Raw genomic sequence first — 20,720 nt, 5'->3', positions numbered from 1 at the left:
CATCCATAGCAGCGCCGCAGCCAACATGTTCCACTTCTCCAACTTCTTCAACATGCCAGCTAATAATAGTAATGTGATCGATGTCCTCCATTGTTGTTATGTGGGTTCTGTCCATGTGTGGGTTGCGTATGTGTTGTTTGCGTCGCGTACACAAATACGTCACTGCCCTTTCGCGCAGCCGACCCCGCCCACGTCCAGGAGGTACTTTTTGCGGTGGAAAAGCACCCGTGCTGCTACCGTGTCGAGTCGTGTCGAGTCGAGCTACATGTGCTCGACATGTAGCTTACCTGAGCATCCAATATTTTTATTATATTGTTATAATATTATCTATCTCTAACAAAATCATTTCCGGAATCACTTCTCAAGTTTGAATTTGCACCTTATTTACTTTGCGCGTTGTTTACTTAGCACATTAAAGCGGGGAGCGGGGCTCCGGCAGGTGACAATTGCGGGCAACAATCCCTTTCTCCTCCATGTCGCAGTTCATGTAGGCCTACTTCAGGGAGTCAAAGCCAAAGTTCCTTTCCCCCAATTCCTTCTCAACAATGGCTGAGATAACCCCCACTACGAGTATGAGAATATGAGAACTTTGAATGCTCGAGGGGACTCCATAGTTACGGAGCCGGATTAAGGAGTCGGAGTAGTATAATTTGACATTTTAATACAGTTCAGCAAGAAAGGCCACGAAGAAGAAGGGGGCGTTCCAGTCAGCGTAAACGAGAACCCCAACCACACGAGAATGCCCATTTGTGTCTGCAGTGGGATGATATTTACCGAGATGGCTTTCTCGGATTGTTTATGTACGAAAGAGGGGTCATCACTAGGAAAGAGATGCTTGAGCTGAAGGATTATGTCTTAAACCATGGCTACTTGGAAATTAATTCCAGTGAATACCAAGGGATCCTTGAAACCGTGAAAAGATCACAATAGAGGGGCTTTCTCGAATATAGCTTTGGAACTTATCTGTTGTTGTCCAGAAAAGATTGTTAGCTGCCATGAAAGTAGGCTATAATGATTATTGATTAGCTTCTTAACAAACTGAAGATTTGTGTGCGACAAAAATAGCCTACTATAATCTAAAAATGTTCACCATCAAATCTAAAAGGAACCTGGTTGGCCCTTTCCTGTATTGTTTATTTGTGCAATCCTTCAAATTACATTATGTGTTAAATCTGCAATGGCATTTCACCGCTTTCAACTACTTGGCATGCTATTACCTAAAATAAATACTACCATGAACAGATCCTGGTGTCTGTTGTGTTTCTAAATCAAATCCTCCTGGTGTAGACCAGGACAGAGTTATTAAGCTACTGGTGAGGCTCCGACACCAAACACTGGATGGAGAGGAGCTTTCTCCATGGAATGTGGATACTATACAGTAGTCCATGTAGCTGAGCTTTGTGGCTAATTATCCATTTTCTTCATCAGCATGTTTCACAGTCACACTATGATTGGCCACACCTGTAATCAGTAAGCACCAGTCTGATCTTGTTAAAAATGGGGCCAAAAAATATTTTTAAATGTATGTCTAGCCCTCTTATCTGGGAATTTCAATTTGAGATTTAAAAAATGATGGTTATGACATTTTCATTATTCAAAATGTAGTTTGCATCTTTGCAAATTACATTACAGGTACATCTTTTAATAGGAGTAGCTATATAGAGATTCAGTAAAGCAATACTTTGCGTACTTCTTTAGCAGCTGTCAGAAGTCAAAAGGGTTGTTTGCACACGTCCACACATGCTGATGCTGTTAAGGGGATATAACCAACAACATTATGTACATCTTCTACACACGGTTCCAACTCATCCCATGTAGCCTAACCGAGAGAGCAACACTAATACAATTCTGTCCATAGCATTAGTTACAACATTAGTAAACACTAGTTTGATTTTGATTGGACCCCTCTAGCTGGTATGTGACAATGCTGGCCAGCAAGGGTCAATGATCTAACACGACAATCAATCACCAACATCAGAGTGAGCGACACACACAATCACACGCACACACGCACACATACACACACACACACACACACACACACACACACACACACACACACACACACACACACACACACACACACACACACACACACACACACACACACACACACACACACACACACACACACACACACACTTTCAACCGAGCGGCGTCTCAGGGCGTGCGCTGGAAGTCCCGCTTCCCGCCCACTAGGAACGCACCAGGATTTGCGTATACCCACTTAAAAATGTGCAAGGGGATACGTATCAATCGTCTTGTGACAGATCTTTCACTTCTGTGTTTATTTTTCGCAAATACCGGTTGGGTATACCTGCAATCAAATACTTTTAGCAGGGGAAGTTATCTCCTACATTCACCATTCATAAAATTCCCCCTGCGCGCTCTGCCCTGTCTCTGTTACGAAGCGCGAAGCTGCCCCTGCATCTCTGCACGTTAGTTGGCGGGCCGAGCCCCTCCTTCTCGCGCTGTGATTAGCAACCCACACAGATTGAAAGTTAAACGTGGGAACAATTGGCATAACAGTTAAAACAACTGGATAAGTTGGGCCATAAACATCTGGAACTAACAGCTTTAACATTAAGCCTGGTAGCAGGGACAGTGGCAGGGCAATCTTTTGTTTGGTTCTGTTTTTGGGCTCTTTTTCTACATTTTTTTTTTCGTCCTTGGGTGGCATGTGATCCGCTTCAACTACCCCCTTGTGCCCAGGGTTCCCTGGGCCCCTGGAGAATTCCCTGTAGTTCTTGACGACACTGAAAGCACAGAACATTTGCTTTACCAAAACATATTGGGACACATTTTTCTGGCGCGATTGCAGGGTCCCACATCTGCCTTATTAGATTGATAGTGTGTCAAGATTCACGTGTTGCAGTTTCCAATCTAATCTGTCTAATCTGTTTTAAGTGACATATTCCCGAACAAACAACTTATAATTACGTCCATGAGTTCTGTAATATTATATATGTTACAATAAGATATTAAGGTCTGGGGCACATCTGAGGAAAGGCAGTGTAGAACTGATTGAGAGTCAATGGGTATTATCCGTAAAATGATACAGGACAAGGTAATTACAGTGCTTGTGAGTGCTCTGGGTTCATGAGCAGTATCTTATTTGACAATAAATACAGAGGGGAGGGAGGAGCAGACCTGCTCCCCCCTCCCCTCTGTATTTACAATAAATACTGAGGGGAGGGGGCAGCAGGGGCCTGTACGAAGCTCGATTAGAGGGTTAGCGAGGTATGTTGAGCTGAAAGCCTGGGTTAGCTGTACCACGAAAGTCGATCTCTTTAAGCGTCGCTGTATCACCATGGTGACTTATGCTCGCAAACAAACCTGGTCGGGAGCAGCTTTTCAGTTATGCTGCGTTTTAATATCCAACCGTCTCGGAGGTCCGAGGACGTTGCCTAGCGACACGCACAAACACGCCCCTTTTCCTCGGACGGCGAACTCGCCATCTCGGTTGAACTCAGTGGTGACCGAGCAAAATTCTGAGACAGAATTCAAGATGGCCCTGGGCTATTCCAATGTCTAATTTTGGCTGCTGGCGTGCAATTTCCTGTCCTTAACGTAAACATTAACCTATTCAGTAGGCCTTCCCCGACGTGAGTCAGACATAACAATCCTTTCCTTTCCTTCTCAAACTACGTTACAATTGCATGTTCATCAGCCAGATTGTCTGAATTTTCTCCCCGAACCCCCGTCTTAAAAGGACTCTAACTTCTGGGCTACAGCCCTGAATGTTTTCAATTGCTAGCGACCCCCCTAGTTTTACGACTTAAATCACCTACGTTGTGGTAGAAAATAACCGAATTCCGTCACTTCAACTAAACTAAGATAGCTTGAGGAATCGAGGAGTCCGGATCAAGTATGACAGAAGTCTTCATTGCTACCCGCGAACAAGCAACAACGAAGCCGAGTGAGGTTTGCAAAGACACTGCCGAATGATTCTCGTCCTGCTCCTTATATCTAACATAATACAAAGTCAGACTTACATAAAATGTTGATTTACATAACATGTTTTTCCAGGTCACAGCTTTACCTTGAACATACATTGATCCCTTTGCACACTGAGCAATGGTGTACATGTGTACTGTGCATGTCAGCATATTTTTCAAAAAGCAGCCTAAGTTTGACGTCTGTGCATCCTGACACTTGGACCCTGCATGTGGCAGCACACAAGATAAGAACAGAGTGGCCCGTTGACGGCTGGGACGAAGTTGGGTGGCACGCCCCGTCCACCCGCAGTCCTCGATCAGCCCCAGCGACAGTAGCCGCGTTTGCATGGCACATCTGATCCGCATAGATTTCTATGCGGCATAGATCTGTTCCTAAAATGTGATCCGAATGTACTGTATACATGGCAGTAACAAAAGTGTCCGTTATGTCTCTCGCGCACACCTGACACATCTCTGGACCGGCGGCGACAAAATGGATGTCTTATCACTATCGGGGATTTTAAATTTGATTTTAATGAAAGCACAGCAGGAGAGAGCTTTTCTCTGCCTGCTCCTTCAATTCAGAAGGAGGAGGACAGCGCAGCTACGTCAATTTCTCGTCAGATCTTCATATCTACCCCCAGCTCCGTCGACAACAAGAGGAATTTGGAAGCGAGTCCGCAGCCAAGACTGGTGGGAGAGAGTGGTCTCTCTAAGTTAAGAAGTATTTTAACGTTCAGCCTGCAAAAGTACTAATAGTAGCCTACTCATTTACAATTATCCCGGACGCGCGAGGACACTACAATACGCAAACACGTCATTAATAAACACCCATGTCCCGTCGCTTAGCAACCGGACACGATTACCGGACTACTTTTACGGAGTGCTAACAAAGACGTGAATCAGGCAATAAATCCACTTTCCTTGACAGCGGTCAAGTTCGGTGTGCTTAAAAGTACCGACGGAAATCAGTGGACCAATTGCGAACTACTGCGGCTGCTCTAAGTTAAACCCCAATCTATTCGGAATAAGTGTATACATGGCGATTAAAACGGACTACACCACCTCTTCTATTCGGCATAGAATCTATGCCGAACAGATAATTGTATTCCGAATGAGGCGTATACATGATCATTTTCTGTTCCGCATAGAAATCTATGCGGAACAGATGTGTCCATGTAAACGCGGCTACTGACTACATACGGTCCAACAAGGAAGATCAAATAACGAATACCCTCTGATGAGAATCTGTATCTCTCATAAAGAATATCGTCAGACAATGCCAAGGGATCGGTTCTGTCCCGAAAAACCCTCGGTCTCCGGAGAGACACCTGTACGATAAGTGCGCCGAGGTCCACGGGAACACCCACAAATGGTGACGCCATTGTCGGAGGAGGGGCTAGGAAGCTGCGCACGCCGATTTAAGTAGCCGATCTCCGGCTAGACTGAGTATACCAGAGAGGGATAATAACTAGATTATAGGTCATCATATAGGCTGCACCATATTGTTCTGCCATTGCACACTTAGTGGCGAATTGAAATATTGGCGTGCCTCTCAGGATCTGCACGGAGCTCCTGGACCAGATTATGGCATACCCCCTGTTCTTGTCTCTGTTCATTGATGGGGTGCACCCAAACCCTTCGTCTTCTCCTTGCCTGCCTACAGCGCAGGAGAAGAAGGGCAGCCCCCCTCTGTCTGGCAACAGTTATTTGTTCTGTTGAAAAAAAAAACCTCAATAAAATGTAAAAGAGCTTGCTCAATTAAAATGGATAACTACTGGCTGCATACATGTAAATATGTGGCTATGTTAAGGCTATATAGATGGATAGATAGATAGCTACTTTGTTGGTCACAATGGGGACCAATAAAGCCATCCAGTAGCTCAATACAATATATACACACCATAACAATTTTCCTTAAAAGGTGACTGCCCTATATACTAAAAAGGCTTAATAGAAGGTCCTGCACTTATTGAGATTGTTGATGCAGTAGATGAATAATTGCAAAATATAAAATAAATAAGAAATGACAGTAGGCCTAAATAAAACGATAAAGTGCCCTACAAACTAAGTTGATCTGATGCTTGAAAACATACTTTCACTGCGCAGATTATACATTTTTCAAATTATTCAGCCAAAAAGATGGAAAATAAATAAACTAGGCTACAATAGGCTACTCACCCATTGCGTTTCGTCTCTTTGCTGCGGTTGATTGACAGGTGACTTCCTGATTTTATACTGCAGCGCGGCCGTCGCGCCGCCTCCTGTTGGTACTAGGGGCGGCTTTTGACGCGCGTAAAATGCGCGCCGCGGCGCCGGTGTATTTAGGCCTTAACCCTCTAATCGAGCTTCGTAGTACTGGCCCCAGGTCTGTTCCTCCCTCCCCTCTGTATTTACAATAAATACAGAGGGGAGGGGGGAGCAGACCTGCTCCCCCCTCCCCTCTGTATTTCTTGTCAAATAAGTTACTGCTCATGAACCCAGAGCACTCACACACGCAGACCCTCTTACAGAGTGAACCTTGTCTTCTCCTGTGTTCTCTGTTATTTGTGTTGAGGAAATACACAAAAAGCTTTTTTTCATCGGAAGCTGCAGGTTGGTTCCTTGTTTTGTTTTTTCATCAAGCTCTTGATACAACGAAAGATCACCACCGACTGACGGGATGGGGTTTGGCGCACCAGGGTTCGCCACATCTGCGAGCGGTGGCCCCATTCGCCTTCTGTTCGACAGTTTTGCTCAATTCTGCCACAACTTCACTGAGGGGAATAGCGGCTCAGGAAATGGAGCTCAATCTAACAAACCTAAATCTGAAGAACAAGCAGCAAAAAGTGAAAAAGTAAGAGATACGGATTCATCTGAATTGGAAGGAACATTCGACGTGGGAGCCAGTGGAATGTATAAAGAGTAAGTTATTATGTTGCTCAAATCCAATGATGCAACGTCAGATAATGCTTTACAGACAACAGAATTTTTTAGGTCCATCTTTTATCATTTTCAATATAAAGGATGTTCCAGCAACATCAGAATTAAGGATGTCCTTCATTTCCTATCAAATTCTGCCGATGCATTATTATAGCCACTTAAATGTGTAGTAAAACAAATGAACCACGCTTAATCTTTAGTGACTAACTATAAAACGTAACATCAAATCTTAAAAAGCATTAAATTCTTCAAATCACATTGTAATTTTGTAATTCAACAAATACATAAATATATAACGGCTAGAATTTCCTGCGTAACTACTCAACCTACATCTACCAGAGCTATTATAGAGAGAGCAATACCAAGTGAGACACAGGCCTTTAAAAACTGTAAGGTTGTGGACACTGAGCGAGACAGCCAGTGTGAATCGGGGGGGGGGGGGGGGGGGGGGCTAGTCGGGGCCGGGAGGGGGACACATTGGTGATGTCATGAACATGAGGATACTACCTAAATCTGATAAAAAAAAGTTAGTTTTTTAACCAAAAGGTTCAAGATTTAATCAACCAATATTGCCACAAAAAGTGGATCTTCTTATCCACCGTCAGAAATTACAACAATAGTAAAATCTAAAGTGCAATTACCTTGTCGTATATAATTTTATGGAAACTCCCCATTGACTCTCAATCACTTCTCAATGTTGCCCAGACCTTGATATCTTATTGTAACCTATATAATAATACAGAACTCATGGACGTAATTATAAGTTGTTTGCTCGGGAATATGTCACTTAAAACTGATTAGACAGATTAGATTGGAAACTGCCACACTTGAATCTTGACACACTATCAATCTAATTGGGAAGATGTGGGACCCTGCAATCGCGCCAGAAAAATGTGTCCCAATATGTTTTGGTAAAGCAGATGTTCTGTGCTTTCAGTGTCCTCAAGAACCACAGGCCATTCTCCAGGGGCCCTGGGAACCCTGGGCACAAGGGGGTAGTTGAAGCGGATCACATGCCACCCAAGGACTCCCTGAAGAAAGCGGCAGAAGAGCCTTTGATTTGGATATTGGGAGAAAGCGAAAAATTTGAGGGGCTTTTGAAAATGTTGCAGAAGAAGGATCCAATCGGGAGGGATCTCTTCACCCTACAGGTCCTCACGGGCCAACACAGGACGGCTCTGACAACCGGCAACAGTAGAGAGTCTGTGGCCGTCAGGTACTCTCTTTCCTTCCTGCTTCCTTCCAATAGTTTTAGATCACCCACCGATCCTCTTCAGATCTACATTAAACACACACACACTCACATCCAACACCCAAACCATACAAAGATAAAACAATCAGGTTATTACATTGCTGTGTTACAAAAAACGAATACGGCAATTAACAACAAGAGGGTGAATTTCCCGATGTAGTACTAATGAGACAGAGGCAGTAAAAACCAAAACAGTATTTTTCCATGGAATCACACGTGTAGAAAAAGAGCCCAAAAACAGAACCAAACAAAGGATTGCCCTGCCACTGTCCCTGCTATCAGGCTTAATGTTAAAGCTGTTAGTTCCAGATGTTTATGGCCCAACACATGCACAAGGGCCGAACTCCACAGTTCACCCCCAACCACGCCACACCCATTTCTGCATCCGACCATGAAAGCACATTGTGTGGTGTGCTCATGAACCCCTAGCTGCGGCTATTTCCTATTTCTCAATCATATTCAAAGCAGTAGTAGTCAACATAGGTCATGCCGGCTCATACATCTCTATTTACAACCATGGTTGCTGGGGTTTCTTTCATCAAAAACCTTTGGACTGTTGAGAGAATGTTTCCAATGTGCCCTCACCCTGCATGTATTCTGTCCACAGGGCTGTTCTCGCACATACATTTGCCACAGGACAAGTGGTGTCAGCGCTGAAGCAAACATTTTTGGTCAGCCACCCAATTTCTTCCATGGAATTAAGAGAACAAGCAGGTTTGTATTAACTACTTGATTACTGTCTACAGCTGCAGCTGTTTTGCCTAATTCATATGTGTGCATTTGTTACAGGAATTCAGAGGGATCGCCCGGAAGAAAGATTTGGAAGGGATAGAACGATGAGAATCTACAGAGATGGCTTTCTGGAAATGATCAGGTTTTTCTTAGATAGAAACATCATCGATGTCGAAGAGCTGTTAGAGCTGTGGGACCATGTCACAGATCATTATGGCGAAGATGGCGACTTTGACAGACATTCCGATGAATACGATCTTCTCATTGAAGCCATTATAGAATCAAAAAAATAGTGGTCTTTCTCGAATTTAGCTTTGGAACTTATCGGTTGTTGACCAGAAAAGATTGTTAGTTGCCATCAAAGTATAATGATAATTGCTTTTTAACAAACTGAAGATGTGTGTGTGACAATGACAAAGGTAGCCTACTTTAATCTAAAAATGTAAACATTTTCACCATGAAGTCTAAAAGGAAGCTTGCATGGCCCTTTCCTTTATTGTATCTTTGTGCAATCCTACAAGTTAAATGATGTGTTAAATCTGCAATGGCATTTCACCGCTTTCAACTACTTGGCAAGTTATAAGCTTTAGCTATATTTATTTAGTATATGCTTACACGTGAACCTCCTAAGATGGCGCAATTTGATTGGTTTGCTACCTTGGGATATTGGGCAATATCCCATGATTGACATCTCAAACGTGAGATATTGTTTTCATCGCAAAATGTCCGTCTCGTCACGCTAATAAAAACAAATAAATCCTGGCAAAATGTGTTATCTTGTTTATTCACTATTTGCACTATTCACTTCTCCACTGGCGATTAATTGTTAAATATTCAGAGCGATATTTTACACCAGAATCTGTTCACGGTAGTATTAATAAATACTACCGTGAACAGATTCTGGTGTCTGATATGTTTCTAAATCAAGCCCAAGCCCTCCTGGTGTAGACCAGGACAGAGTTATCAGGGACACCAACTGGAGGCTGTTCCCAGTTGGACTGGCACTGGGAGCTACTGGTGAGGCTCCGACACCAAACACTGGATGGAGAGGAGCTTTCTCTATGGAATGCTCCTTAGAGAAAGCTCCTCTCCATCTCCATACAGTAGTCCGTGTAGCTGAGCTTTGTGTGGCTAACTATCGATTGTCTTCATCGGCATGTTTCACAGTCACACTATGATTGGCCACACCTGTAATCAGTAAGCACCAGTCTGATCTTGTTAAAAATGGGGCTAAAAAATATTTTTAAATGTATTTGTCTAGCCCTCTTATCTGGGAGTTTCAATTTGAGATATTATAAAAGATGGTTATGACATTTTCATTATTCAAAATTTAGGGTTTGCATCTTTGCAAATTACATTACAGGTACATCTTTTAATAGGAGTAGCTATATAGAGATTCAGTAATGCAATACTTTGTGTACTTCTTTAGCAGCTGTCAGAAGTCAAAAGGGTTGTTTGCACACGTCCACACATGCTGATGCTGTTAAGGGGATATAACCAACAACATTATGTACATCTTCTACACACGGTTCCAACTCATCCCATGTAGCCTAACCGAGAGAGCAACACTAATACAATTCTGTCCATAGCATTAGTTACAACATTAGTAAACACTAGTTTGATTTTGATTGGACCCCTCTAGCTGGTATGTGACAATGCTGGCCAGCAAGGGTCAATGATCTAACACGACAATCAATCACCAACATCAGAGTGAGCGACACACACAATCACACGCATACACGCACTCATACACACACACACACACACACACACACACACACACACACACACACACACACACACACACCCACACTTTCAACCGAGCGGCGTCTCAGGGCGTGCGCTGGAAGTCCCGCTTCCCGCCCGTCTTGTGGACCAGCTGCACCTCCGTGATGACGATGTCGTGGCTCACCGCCTTGCACATGTCGTACAGGGTCAGCGCCGCCACGGCCGCCGCCGTCAGCGCCTCCATCTCCACGCCGGTGCGGCCCGTGGTGCGGCAGCTGGCGGTGACCACCACGGCGTGGCGCGCCGGGTCCAGCTCCAGGCCCACCGCGGCGTGGTCCAGGGGCAGCGGGTGGCAGAGGGGGACGAGCTCCGCCGTGCGCTTGGAGGCCATGACGCCGGCCAGCTGCGCCACGGCCAGCGCGTCGCCCTTGGCCAGCTGGTTGTCCCGCAGCAGGCGGAAGGCGGCGGCGCCCAGGAGAACGGTGGCGCGGGCCGAGGCGGTGCGGCGCGTGGGCGCCTTCCCCCCCACGTCCACCATCGCGGCGCGGCCGTCCGCGTCCGTGTGCGTCAGCCGGGCGGCGGCGGCGGCGGCGGCGGCGGCGGCGGCAGCGTCGCCCGCGTCCGCGCGGGCTGCTCCGGGGCTCTCGGCCTGGGGCGGGACCTGGGCGGGGGGCGGGACCTGGGGGCTGGAGGCGGGTCTGTGGTACAATCTGAGGCTGTGGTTGGAGGGGAGGGGGGCTTTGCTGTTCTGAAGTAGCGTGCCGGAACCGGAATACCCCGGGGCGCCGAGAGAGAGGCTGCGTGCGGCGAGGGAACCCGAGGTTTGTGCGTACCTGAGGCGGGCCGTGTCCGTGCCACTCGCAGGCCGTGGGCGTGCTTGAGAATGTGTGAAGGCGTTGTTGGGGTAGTTAGGTACATGACGGATATCGCTGGGCTCATAAGAAGGGGCGGGCGCTGATTTTTGAAGACCGACGGCCCCTCCTTCATCAGCGACCCGGGATAAGCCGTCAAAGCCGTCCGGAAGGCACCAAAAACCGATTGGACCGGAGACTCTGGCGGGGCAAGGGGCTACTGTCATGGGGCGGGGGAGGGGACGTGCGATGGGCAGGCCGGGAAGGGAAGCTCTCTTCACGGCCGGGGGGACTTTGCGCAGAAAGAGAGACCTCTGGGTAGCCGACCCTGTGGATACATGGCACAGTTCATCACTGTCAACTCCCAGGCAGTGGAGTGGCCTAGATCAGTGGTTCCCAACCTTTGGCGTCAGGTGAACCACTGAATTGTCATCAAGCCCTGGTGCAGAGCACCGTACATGCAAGCGGTCAAATAACAGATAAATACAGATGCAGTGGCGGAGCAAAGAGTGCCAGCGCCCCCTTTATACACAACTAATACTGCATGGGGCAGTGGGAGAGCCAGTGGGAGACAGTCGAAAGAAAAGGAGAGCAAGGCTGCTTAAGCTCTCAGTGTGTTTATTTAACACAAATCAACACAAAACAGAAATGGGAAACATTATAATTTGAACGTTATATCATATATATATGATATATTATAACATTTCAAGGAACACACACACAGCAAGACTATTTTTTAAATCATAAAAGCCCTAATGCTAAATTTCTGAACAATATTTATAATATTTTTATTTTAAATTATCGATAGTGTTATGTCTATTTATGGTTTCATTTAAAAAATCCCATGTGCCGCCTGCAAAACCTTTGTGAAACCACCAGTGGTACACGTACCACAGGTTGAGAAACAGTGGCCTAGATCATACGCCGGTGTGCTTAGGCTGCTGTCTCTATGTGTCCGTGGGTGTTTGTACGTACAGCAACGTCACCCACCGATCAGGATCATGGGCCTATTCTTCATCTTCGAGAGGTTCAACATGCCTGAAGGGAAACAGAGGAAAGTAGGTCTTATTTTCAAGAACTCCTGTCATATTAGATAACAATAATAAGAAGAAGATTTATTCAGGTGATATAAAGGGGATTAATTGATTATATTCATGGAATCTTTGTACTGTGAATATAACCAACCAATCCCCTATGCCCTGGAACACGTGAAACAAAATAGGATGAGGGTTAAGTCCCGTACAGTGTATCATCTCTGTGATATCTTTAACATGCTGCACAGTGTTGTGATATATTAGTCAGACCTGCATGCTGTTTCTTCTTCCGTCCCACCGCCGCACCGATGATGTCCAGCAGCTGCGTCTCCGTCGCCCCCGAACGCAGCTCATCCCTGAGGGACACCTCAGAGTTGCCAAACAGGCAAACCTGGTGCACAACATATTAAGAGTGAGAGAGGAGTGAGCAGGACGCTTCCTGGGCAAAAACCACACCAAAAGCAACGCACAAAATCTAACAGTGTATCGTTACACACACGCGTGCACACGCGCGCCCACACACGTGCACACGCTTGGCCACACACGTGCACACGGGCGCTGACACCGGTCAAGTGCTGAGGTCTCACCTTGAGGTTGCCGTCTGCGGTGAGCCGCAAGCGGTTGCAGGAGCCACAGAAGTGGTCCGACATGGAGGAGATGAAGCCCACCTTGCCCGCGAAGCCTGGCACTTTATACCCCTGACGTGTGAGTGGAGAGAGGGGGGGACAGACTCAAGACTAATGCGAGGGTCTGTGTGATTGCATGAATGACCTGGCAGGTTTGGGACGGTCAATGACCTGTGACCTATAGACATCACAACTACGGAATGATGGAAGTACTTGCAATAATTAGTACTATGATGTGCAAGTACTACTACGTATACGTTTAGCATTTTGATGAACATTTCGATGCTTTATTGTGCAGTGTTCTGAGCTGTTATTAGTTTCTAATGCATGTGTAACAGGCAGGAATGCTAATGTCAGTCATTTCGGACCGGAGGAACTTCCCAGTATTTCTGAGAGCGCCACAGATGCCCACCTCAGGGTCGGTTCTCTTCTAGCAGAAGAGGAACTGTGCGTAACGTAACTGTATGTTGATTGGTCAAAAGCACAATCCAAATGGCTCTTTAAATTTTTTCAATTGGCACGTCTTGTTTCCAACTATTGAGCCTCGCGCAGAGATGCTGATATACTAACATCTTACATTTCATCCTCGTTGTTTTTGTCAGAGTGAGTGCAACAGACATGTATTTAGCGCTCTGGTGTTGCCGAGTGAGTACTTCCTCCCAGCATGTTGCAGAGGGAGCTGACCTTAGCTGTGTCTGCATGTCCGGTGGGAACCATTTCTAGAGCAGGCCACTGCTGTTTTATGCAATCCAGCATTTCCTGATAGCTCACCATCTTCTTGAAGTTCCACTTGTTTCCTGGAAGAAAGAGGAAGTATGTGATTTTATCAAAATTGAAAGTAACCGTGTTCTCAGGGAGTACCTAAAAACCCTTCAGCCTGAACCCCGGACCTGTGGCGTTTTAAAACATCGCCCCGGTTGCAGTGATCTCATTGAAACTTTATTACTTTCACATAATTTTGGGTTTCAGCGACAACTTCGCTTGACTAATTTCTTTTGGCCAGACAGATGCCAGGGTATTGAGTGAAACTCAAGCAATCCAACCATCACATGACATTAACACGAACTGGCTGACGAGGTGGAGGGTTGATTCCCGTGCCTTGGCCAGCACTACTCACCATCGAAGGGCATGTACTCGATGAAGCGCACCTCAATGGGCTTCTTCTCCGTCAGCGCCACAAAGTCCAGGATCTCGTCCTCGTTGAGTCCTCGCATCACCACACAGTTGACCTGATGGGGCGGCACGCGCACAAACCTTTTCAGTCTAACATGCGTTCTCCCTGTGGTTAAGTGGGTTTCCCCCCCGGACGGTGCTCCGGTTTCCTCCCACACAACAGTAACATGTCGGTCAACACTCCTGCCCGGCCCGTTACCGAGGCAAGAGGGCGCCACAAGAGGGCGCAACGGTTAGCGCATTTAACGATGGGAAGGCGGATCAATTTCCCCATTTGGTTGAATAAAGAAAATTAAGAATAACATGAACACAACATCAACGTATACAAATGTCCCTATCTGCATTTTTATCATAACCAAGATGTAATGAATAAATCAATCATAACAATCGTAGTATAATTGTCATAAGTGTACGGTATATGATGGTGTTTGTTTAAAACAAATACAAATAATAAAAACGTTCACAGCTGCGCTGCTGGTGAAAGGAGTCATTGTAGAATGTACGACATTGTCCAGCCTACAATGCTGTGTGTCTCATATGCCAATTTGCCAAATTAGAGTCTCATTAAACACTAATGGCCCATAGAACAATGAATAGATAGCAAGTAAGCTCCCTTCTTCCGTAGAGTCGGTCCAGATCTTTTTTCTTAAAAGTCTTAAATATACTTTCCACAGATGTACACATATGGATAATCCGTTTAACCTGTCATTTATACATTCTACGTGTGTTCAGTTCCCAAAGGAGCTCCGACGGCACAGCTGGCGGGCTACACATCTGAACAGTGATTTAAATGTAATAGCCATTGTTGACATTTTTAAAATCTGAGGCCTACTGATTCCTAACCCCTATTAGATGTAAAAGCGGTCCTTAATTACGTACAAAAAACAGAACATGGATGTGCCTGGTCGGAGGCTTTAACGTCAAACTAGTCCCACTTCAGGATGGCGGAGACAGAGAAATGGTGTGCTTGACCATACCTTGACAGGGTTGTAGCCCATCTCTAGTGCCTTGTCAATGCCCTCCATCACCTTGTGGAAGCCTGTGAGATGAAAGCATGGTGGTGGTTGAGTGTTCAATTGACTGATGCCTCCTCAGTGCCTAAACTCTGCCTGCTGCTCATTTATGATTTGTAGAAATAGAAATGCTTTGAGCTTTGTTTGCCTTTCCAGGCAGGGGTGCCTGCTTCACTGTGACGCCCGTTCAATTTAGTTTCAGTAAGCAGGCAACAGTCATGTTGCGGTAGCAGAAGGTGAGCGGGAAACCACGATAACAGTGATGCTTGCTATTCATAAAATAAGCTCAACAGTGGACTGCTCACTAGTAGGCTTGAGGGTAAACATACATACATAACACGATCAGCTCTTTGTTTCCAGCTTGGACTATTGGCCTTTGGGTTTTTTATATACCCTGTATCTTTGATTTGACCAGTCGACTATGTACTATGAACACAATTAGACTGAGACAGAGCACTGAGAGCAGTCTACTCTGAAAGCTATTGAACCCTAGACTCCAGATCAATATCAGCATTTCATTGTGTGTTTTTATCTAAAACAGCTGATACCGGTAGCAAGAAACCTAAAAGGCAACCATTCAAGTACCAACTGTCAAATAGTTACACAACTTAAATGCATGCAGGCAGAAATGTGACAATGCGCTGTGGTGAAAAGCCTCATCTGTCAATGTTTGCCAGACCTGAATTCTGGCTCGGGCCCAGAAGTTTGGCAGAGCAATGCTGCGGTCTTTGCCTTTGTCAGCCTGCTAGGGCCTGCTCCCTGTGTGTGTGTGTGTGTGTGTGTGTGTGTGTGTGTGTGTGTGTGTGTGTGTGTGTGTGTGTGTGTGTGTGTGTGTGTGTGTGTGTGTGTGTGTGTGTGTGTGTGTGTGTGTGTGTGTGTGTGTGTGTGTGTGTGTGTGTGTGTGTGTGTGTGTGTGTGTGTGTGTGTGTGTGGTCTAGTGCTGGAAGCTGCAGTCTTTGAACCAACATGGTGGGCCCACTGTGGCCTGGACTTAGGGTCTCCAGAAATGCGACCATCCGAATACATGCTTATACGAATATGGATCTGATGCGGGCCAACATCCAGTGGAGCTTGATGAGGTGGCTCTCCATGTTTTTCGTGCCAATCCTCATTTTTTGACCCCTAAAAACTTTAAAATGTCAGTATCCCAAAATCAGTATCCCCATTGAAGAAACATTCCTCCAAAAATGCATGGCAATTAATGATTTTTGAATTACCAAGCTCCCATGCTTCAGAAATCCTCATTTCGAATCCCCAACAGTAATCCTCTATATTTTCAGGGGCACCGTTGGTTCTTAGCATTAATTTCTTTCCATTGTACGAATACCTTTTCGCCTGACGATGAACTCAAACTTGGCGGGGATCAGTGTGTCCAGGCTGATGTTGAGGAGGTCCAGGCCTGAGTCCTTCAGCTTGGGCAGCAGCCGGGCGAGGTTCATGCCGTTGGTCGTCACGGCGATGGTCTTCAGGCCCTCCAACTTCCTCAACTCAGCTAAAGGGCGGTGCAAAAGTATGAGGCATAACCATCAATGATGCATTAATGAAAGGAGAACGATGCTGTGTCGATTAAAAAAACACATAAAAAAAAACGATCAATAGCTTATAAAGTTGATCAAATACATTTTATTGTACCCCAATACTTTAATACAGGCAAAGCTATATTTTCTACACATGCTGATAACACCTTGGCCTATTTTTTTTACAATCAGATGGTCAACAATTCACAGCACCAACCAAGAAGTTGGTAATGAGGAGTTTCATAACACTCTTCATGGTTCTTCACTGTATTTCATGATAAGGTAACATAGCCATCAGGTGACACGAACCTATTCTACAAACGTACAAACTTAGGCTAGGCTAGTAGCCTAGGTGGCTAGGCTACTGAAGACATGCATGCTGGGAAATACACACAAACGACGGCAGAGCACGTCCTCACAGATCCAAACCGCGAAGGCAACGCGAGACAACCTTGTTGTTTCGACTTGGGCAATAGTGTGTGGAGGTCAGGGGCGGGCAGGGCAAAGGCCAGTCAAGTGACGAGTTGTGTGGATTTTTATTCACACGCACTTGAATCTTCACATGACACCGAATCCACACAAATCTCCCTTACTGGAACAAAACGTGTTCCAAAAATTTAGCATATTTCGCCATGGCTTCATGGCGCATGCTGATTATGGAACTCTCTCTCTCTCTTGCTGTTTGGCTTTCACTCTGAAGTCGCTGACAGCTCTCCTGAACAGGATGACTGCGAAGACCCCGCTCTGGGTGTCCTCGTACAGCATTCTCCCCCTCTCTCTCTCTCATAATGGGATGATTTCAGCAGTTACAAACAATGATTCTAGGACCTGGCTGAGAGCTATGGTGTAGCGAATCCAATCTGCTACACTGACTCCCAGAACCACGCAAGGTCTGACGGCGCTCTCCTGGTGTCACTCACGAGAGCCCGTGCACAAATAGAGGCATTATCTTCTGCTCAACAAATCTAAAACCCACACCAGCTGCCCCAACCTGATTTGGAGTTACAGGATCCTGCGCCGCTGACACGGGACACGTCACACGTCACAGAGCAGTGGTAGCAGGCGCCCCTGTCTGAGACCACCCTCAGACGGACACCTTTATATAATACCCCCAACACCATGGCAGGTTTTGGATCCCTGACACACAAAGCGCCACAGGGAGGACCGGTCCTCGCACGGCGGCCGCCTACAGCGCAGGAGCCTCACCGATGATGTCCAGCACATCGGGCCGGATGAGCGGCTCGCCGCCCGTGAGCCGGATCTTGTCCACCCCTTGGTGGACGAAGAGGCGGGCCAGGCGCAGCACCTCCGCGGTGGTCAGGAGCTGCGCCCGCGGCGTCAGCTTCACCCCTTCCTCCGGCATGCAGTACTGACCTGAGAGGCAAATGGGACAACGTCACAGCGGGAAATGGACCAATCATCACCCTGGTTCAATGGGTATTGGACTCTCATTCATATATATTTGTATATAGTACTGAGTAGTAATAGATGGAATATATATGAAAATCAAAAATGGTAGCTAACAATAATCCCAAGTTTATGCCTTATATCATAGTTCTTTCACAGAGGTAATCTTACTTCCCACATGTGCAAGGGACTGGGTTTGGCTGCTGGCATATAAAGGTTCAAGAAATGGAGAGACGACATTACAGTTCACCCCGTGCTTTAAGTGAATCTGACACTTATGGAACTACTCCTACGCACTTATTGTCTGTTGTACGTCCTGGCACTTAATGTATGCACTTATTGTATGTCGTACTTAGTTATAGTACTTAGTTGTGTAGCATCTTATCCTAGTTAGCTTTGTTGTACGCAGGGAATGGGCAAATGTACTACTTACGCTCACGCTTTGGATGAAAGCCTCTGCTAAATGCCCTAAACGTCAATGTAAATACTTTGTGACGGGTTTGACTCACAGCGCAGGTTGCATTTCTCCGTGAGGGAGATGCGGAGGTAGCTGTGTCTTCGGCCAAAGCTGTCAGTCAGGAACGCAGAGAACGGTAAGGTGTCGTCCTTTAAGACCCGACTCCGCGTCGAGGGGCTGGACGCTAGCTCCTGGGAAGGGCAAGCACAGGGTTCAGTTGGTTAATGATTGTGCCGGCCAGGTCCAGTCGATCACAGTTTAGTAAATCATTGTGTTACTATTGAGGCAGGAGCTTCATTCACAAAGGTTTCTCAAATTGCTTGCGATTCAAATGGAACGGTAAATAAAATCTACATTTGTAATACCTATGGGTCGGATATCAGCACACATTTTGATGCCATATATACAAGAGAAAGCAATTCTTCCCCAGGTGATTGAGAATACTAATGCAGAACCTGATGGGACTGTGTCAGCCGACACAGTCTGACACCAACAACATAAATGCATAATGCACATTTGAGAGTTTGGTGGTGCAAAACTGATCTAAAAGCAATGTGGAGAAGTAATATGTTCCTATTCTCGAGAGGCTGGCAGCCGGAATTCTTGACCCCATCTCTTGTCAATAAAGTTTGTGTTAGTTAGAGTTTGGGTTACAGTGTTTTAAAGTATTGCATTCGTTTTGTTATAATATCGTCATAGTCAAACTCTTAAAAATATATATATACTCCTTGTTTCCCCCATCTCGCCCCCCTTTTAGGATGAAGTAAAATGTGTGGAGGACATTTCGGTAAAACGTAGACCAGCACATATTTCTTACTCTTGCAATCTTTTTAGTTCATTGGTTTGAAATCCGTTTATGTTTAACATGTAGGGTCATTACTCATGACCGTAGCTAAGCTTCCAAGGGCGACAGAGTTCTAATAACTAACTTTTTGATCCCCTGTATTCCAGTTGTGCAATAATTTACTTTACAGTCTGTTTACGATCAATCTTCGTTTACTTCACAGCTTCAAAAAATAATGTGTCACGGTAAATCGCTATGTAATAACGCAGTTACATAGGGTCCCCTCTTGTGTGCATGCACGTCTTGAAATAGTGAACATGTTTGGCCAGTAGGTATTCATGTTTTAACTGCAATGTTCATATTTGGCCTGGTCACATTTCCCATTCAAAAGTTATGCAATGGAACGTCATACGAGGCGAGACCTTTCACCTGCTGTCATGACCCATACAAATGATTTACCTGTTCTGCAATGTTTTTCTGGACTGCGTCGAAGTTTTTCCTTGGTTGCGAGAGTTCAACTTCATTTTCCTTCTGCGTAGCACTGGAATACCAGCGTTGATTATTCTCCTTTGCGGTGTTCCTAACCCTGTACGTGAAGGGGTGTCTAGTTCTGTTGTTTCTTTCTATCAAGCGACAGCACATGCGACCCGCCGAAGCCATTTCCTGGAAGTAGATCGAGCAAATTGGATACAAGAAGGCCACTCGGTGATCAGTGGGTTGTCAAAATGTAACTCTGTACCCGACAACAACAGCTCACCATGCTGCTAACACCCGTTAGGATTGGGAACGAGGAGGGGTGGGACTAGGGAGAGTCCGGGTCGAAGAAGGAGGATCATGGGGAAAGAGGCGTGGATACCAGCAGCCAATCACACGACTGAACCACTGATGTGTATGATAGGGTCCTTCTTTACGTTTTTTTCTTTTCCTCCTTACGCCTCATGATCACAGGATCTACCTCGTGGAAACCACCGAACCACGCTGAGCAGTATCGATCGACCAGTTCAAGAATAGATTTTAGTTGTTTTTTTTATTTGGGACGCAGTAAGGTTTACGACGAGTTCCAATACTGAATGCAGTCTGTCATGTGTCCAGGAGATGGCACCACAACCATTATTCCTCTGAACAAAAATGAGTGGTGCTGTTTGTTAATGCGTTAATGTAGGGTTGATCCTCCACAAAGACTGCATCATTTCTCATTATTTGAGGGCAACGTTCTCAAGGATGGTTGAATAAACTAACTTTGTTTGCTAGCTGGTTAAGCTTAGGTTGATTTGAAATATTCTCTG

At 45.7% G+C, this 20,720-nt stretch overlaps 2 protein-coding genes across 4 annotated transcripts; one reads left to right on the top strand and one right to left on the bottom strand.

The window, feature by feature from the left end:
* Positions 1-6,408: 6,408 nt before the first annotated feature.
* LOC132457676 (uncharacterized) lies at positions 6,409-9,612 on the top strand. The gene is made up of 4 exons (XM_060051962.1): positions 6,409-6,842; positions 7,798-8,076; positions 8,720-8,826; positions 8,902-9,612. The coding sequence occupies exons 1-4, from the start codon at positions 6,601-6,603 to the stop codon at positions 9,135-9,137; spliced, it is 864 nt and encodes a 287-aa protein (XP_059907945.1). The 5' UTR covers positions 6,409-6,600; the 3' UTR covers positions 9,138-9,612.
* Positions 9,613-10,106: 494 nt separating this feature from the next.
* On the bottom strand, positions 10,107-20,244 carry mocs1 (molybdenum cofactor synthesis 1). Of its 3 annotated transcripts, none has more exons than XM_060051960.1 (11): positions 19,894-20,244; positions 18,703-18,841; positions 17,993-18,160; positions 16,597-16,761; positions 15,234-15,295; positions 14,201-14,312; positions 13,768-13,880; positions 13,045-13,155; positions 12,728-12,848; positions 12,414-12,461; positions 10,107-11,751 (listed from the first exon to the last, which is right to left on the bottom strand). In XM_060051960.1, the coding sequence occupies exons 1-11, from the start codon at positions 20,092-20,094 to the stop codon at positions 10,676-10,678; spliced, it is 2,316 nt and encodes a 771-aa protein (XP_059907943.1). In that variant the 5' UTR covers positions 20,095-20,244; the 3' UTR covers positions 10,107-10,675. The 3 variants fall into 3 exon arrangements, 2 of the variants coding, with proteins under 2 accessions (XP_059907943.1, XP_059907944.1); XM_060051961.1 differs by having other exon boundaries at positions 11,611-11,751; positions 12,399-12,461; positions 19,894-20,238; XR_009525741.1 differs by having other exon boundaries at positions 11,613-11,751; positions 12,315-12,461; positions 19,894-20,237.
* Positions 20,245-20,720: the final 476 nt, after the last annotated feature.

Source organism: Gadus macrocephalus, chromosome 5 (assembly GCF_031168955.1).
Source record: "Gadus macrocephalus chromosome 5, ASM3116895v1".
In the NCBI taxonomy this organism is placed as follows: domain Eukaryota; kingdom Metazoa; phylum Chordata; class Actinopteri; order Gadiformes; family Gadidae; genus Gadus; species Gadus macrocephalus.
This window is presented reverse-complemented; position numbering and strand designations above follow the sequence as displayed.

Bases quoted from the DNA above. Each gene is read 5' to 3' on its own strand.
- LOC132457676 (XM_060051962.1), top strand. From the start codon at position 6,601: ATGGGGTTTGGCGCACCAGGGTTCGCCACATCTGCGAGCGGTGGCCCC. The intron at 6,843-7,797 runs GTAAGTTATTAT...CTGTGCTTTCAG, and splicing joins GCCAGTGGAATGTATAAAGA to TGTCCTCAAGAACCACAGGC. The intron at 8,827-8,901 runs GTTTGTATTAAC...CATTTGTTACAG, and splicing joins GGAATTAAGAGAACAAGCAG to GAATTCAGAGGGATCGCCCG.
- mocs1 (XM_060051960.1), bottom strand. From the start codon at position 20,094: ATGGCTTCGGCGGGTCGCATGTGCTGTCGCTTGATAGAAAGAAACAAC. The intron at 16,762-17,992 runs GTGAGGCTCCTG...ACCGCCCTTTAG, and splicing joins CGATGTGCTGGACATCATCG to CTGAGTTGAGGAAGTTGGAG. The intron at 15,296-16,596 runs GTATTCGTACAA...TTCATCTCACAG, and splicing joins GTTCATCGTCAGGCGAAAAG to GCTTCCACAAGGTGATGGAG.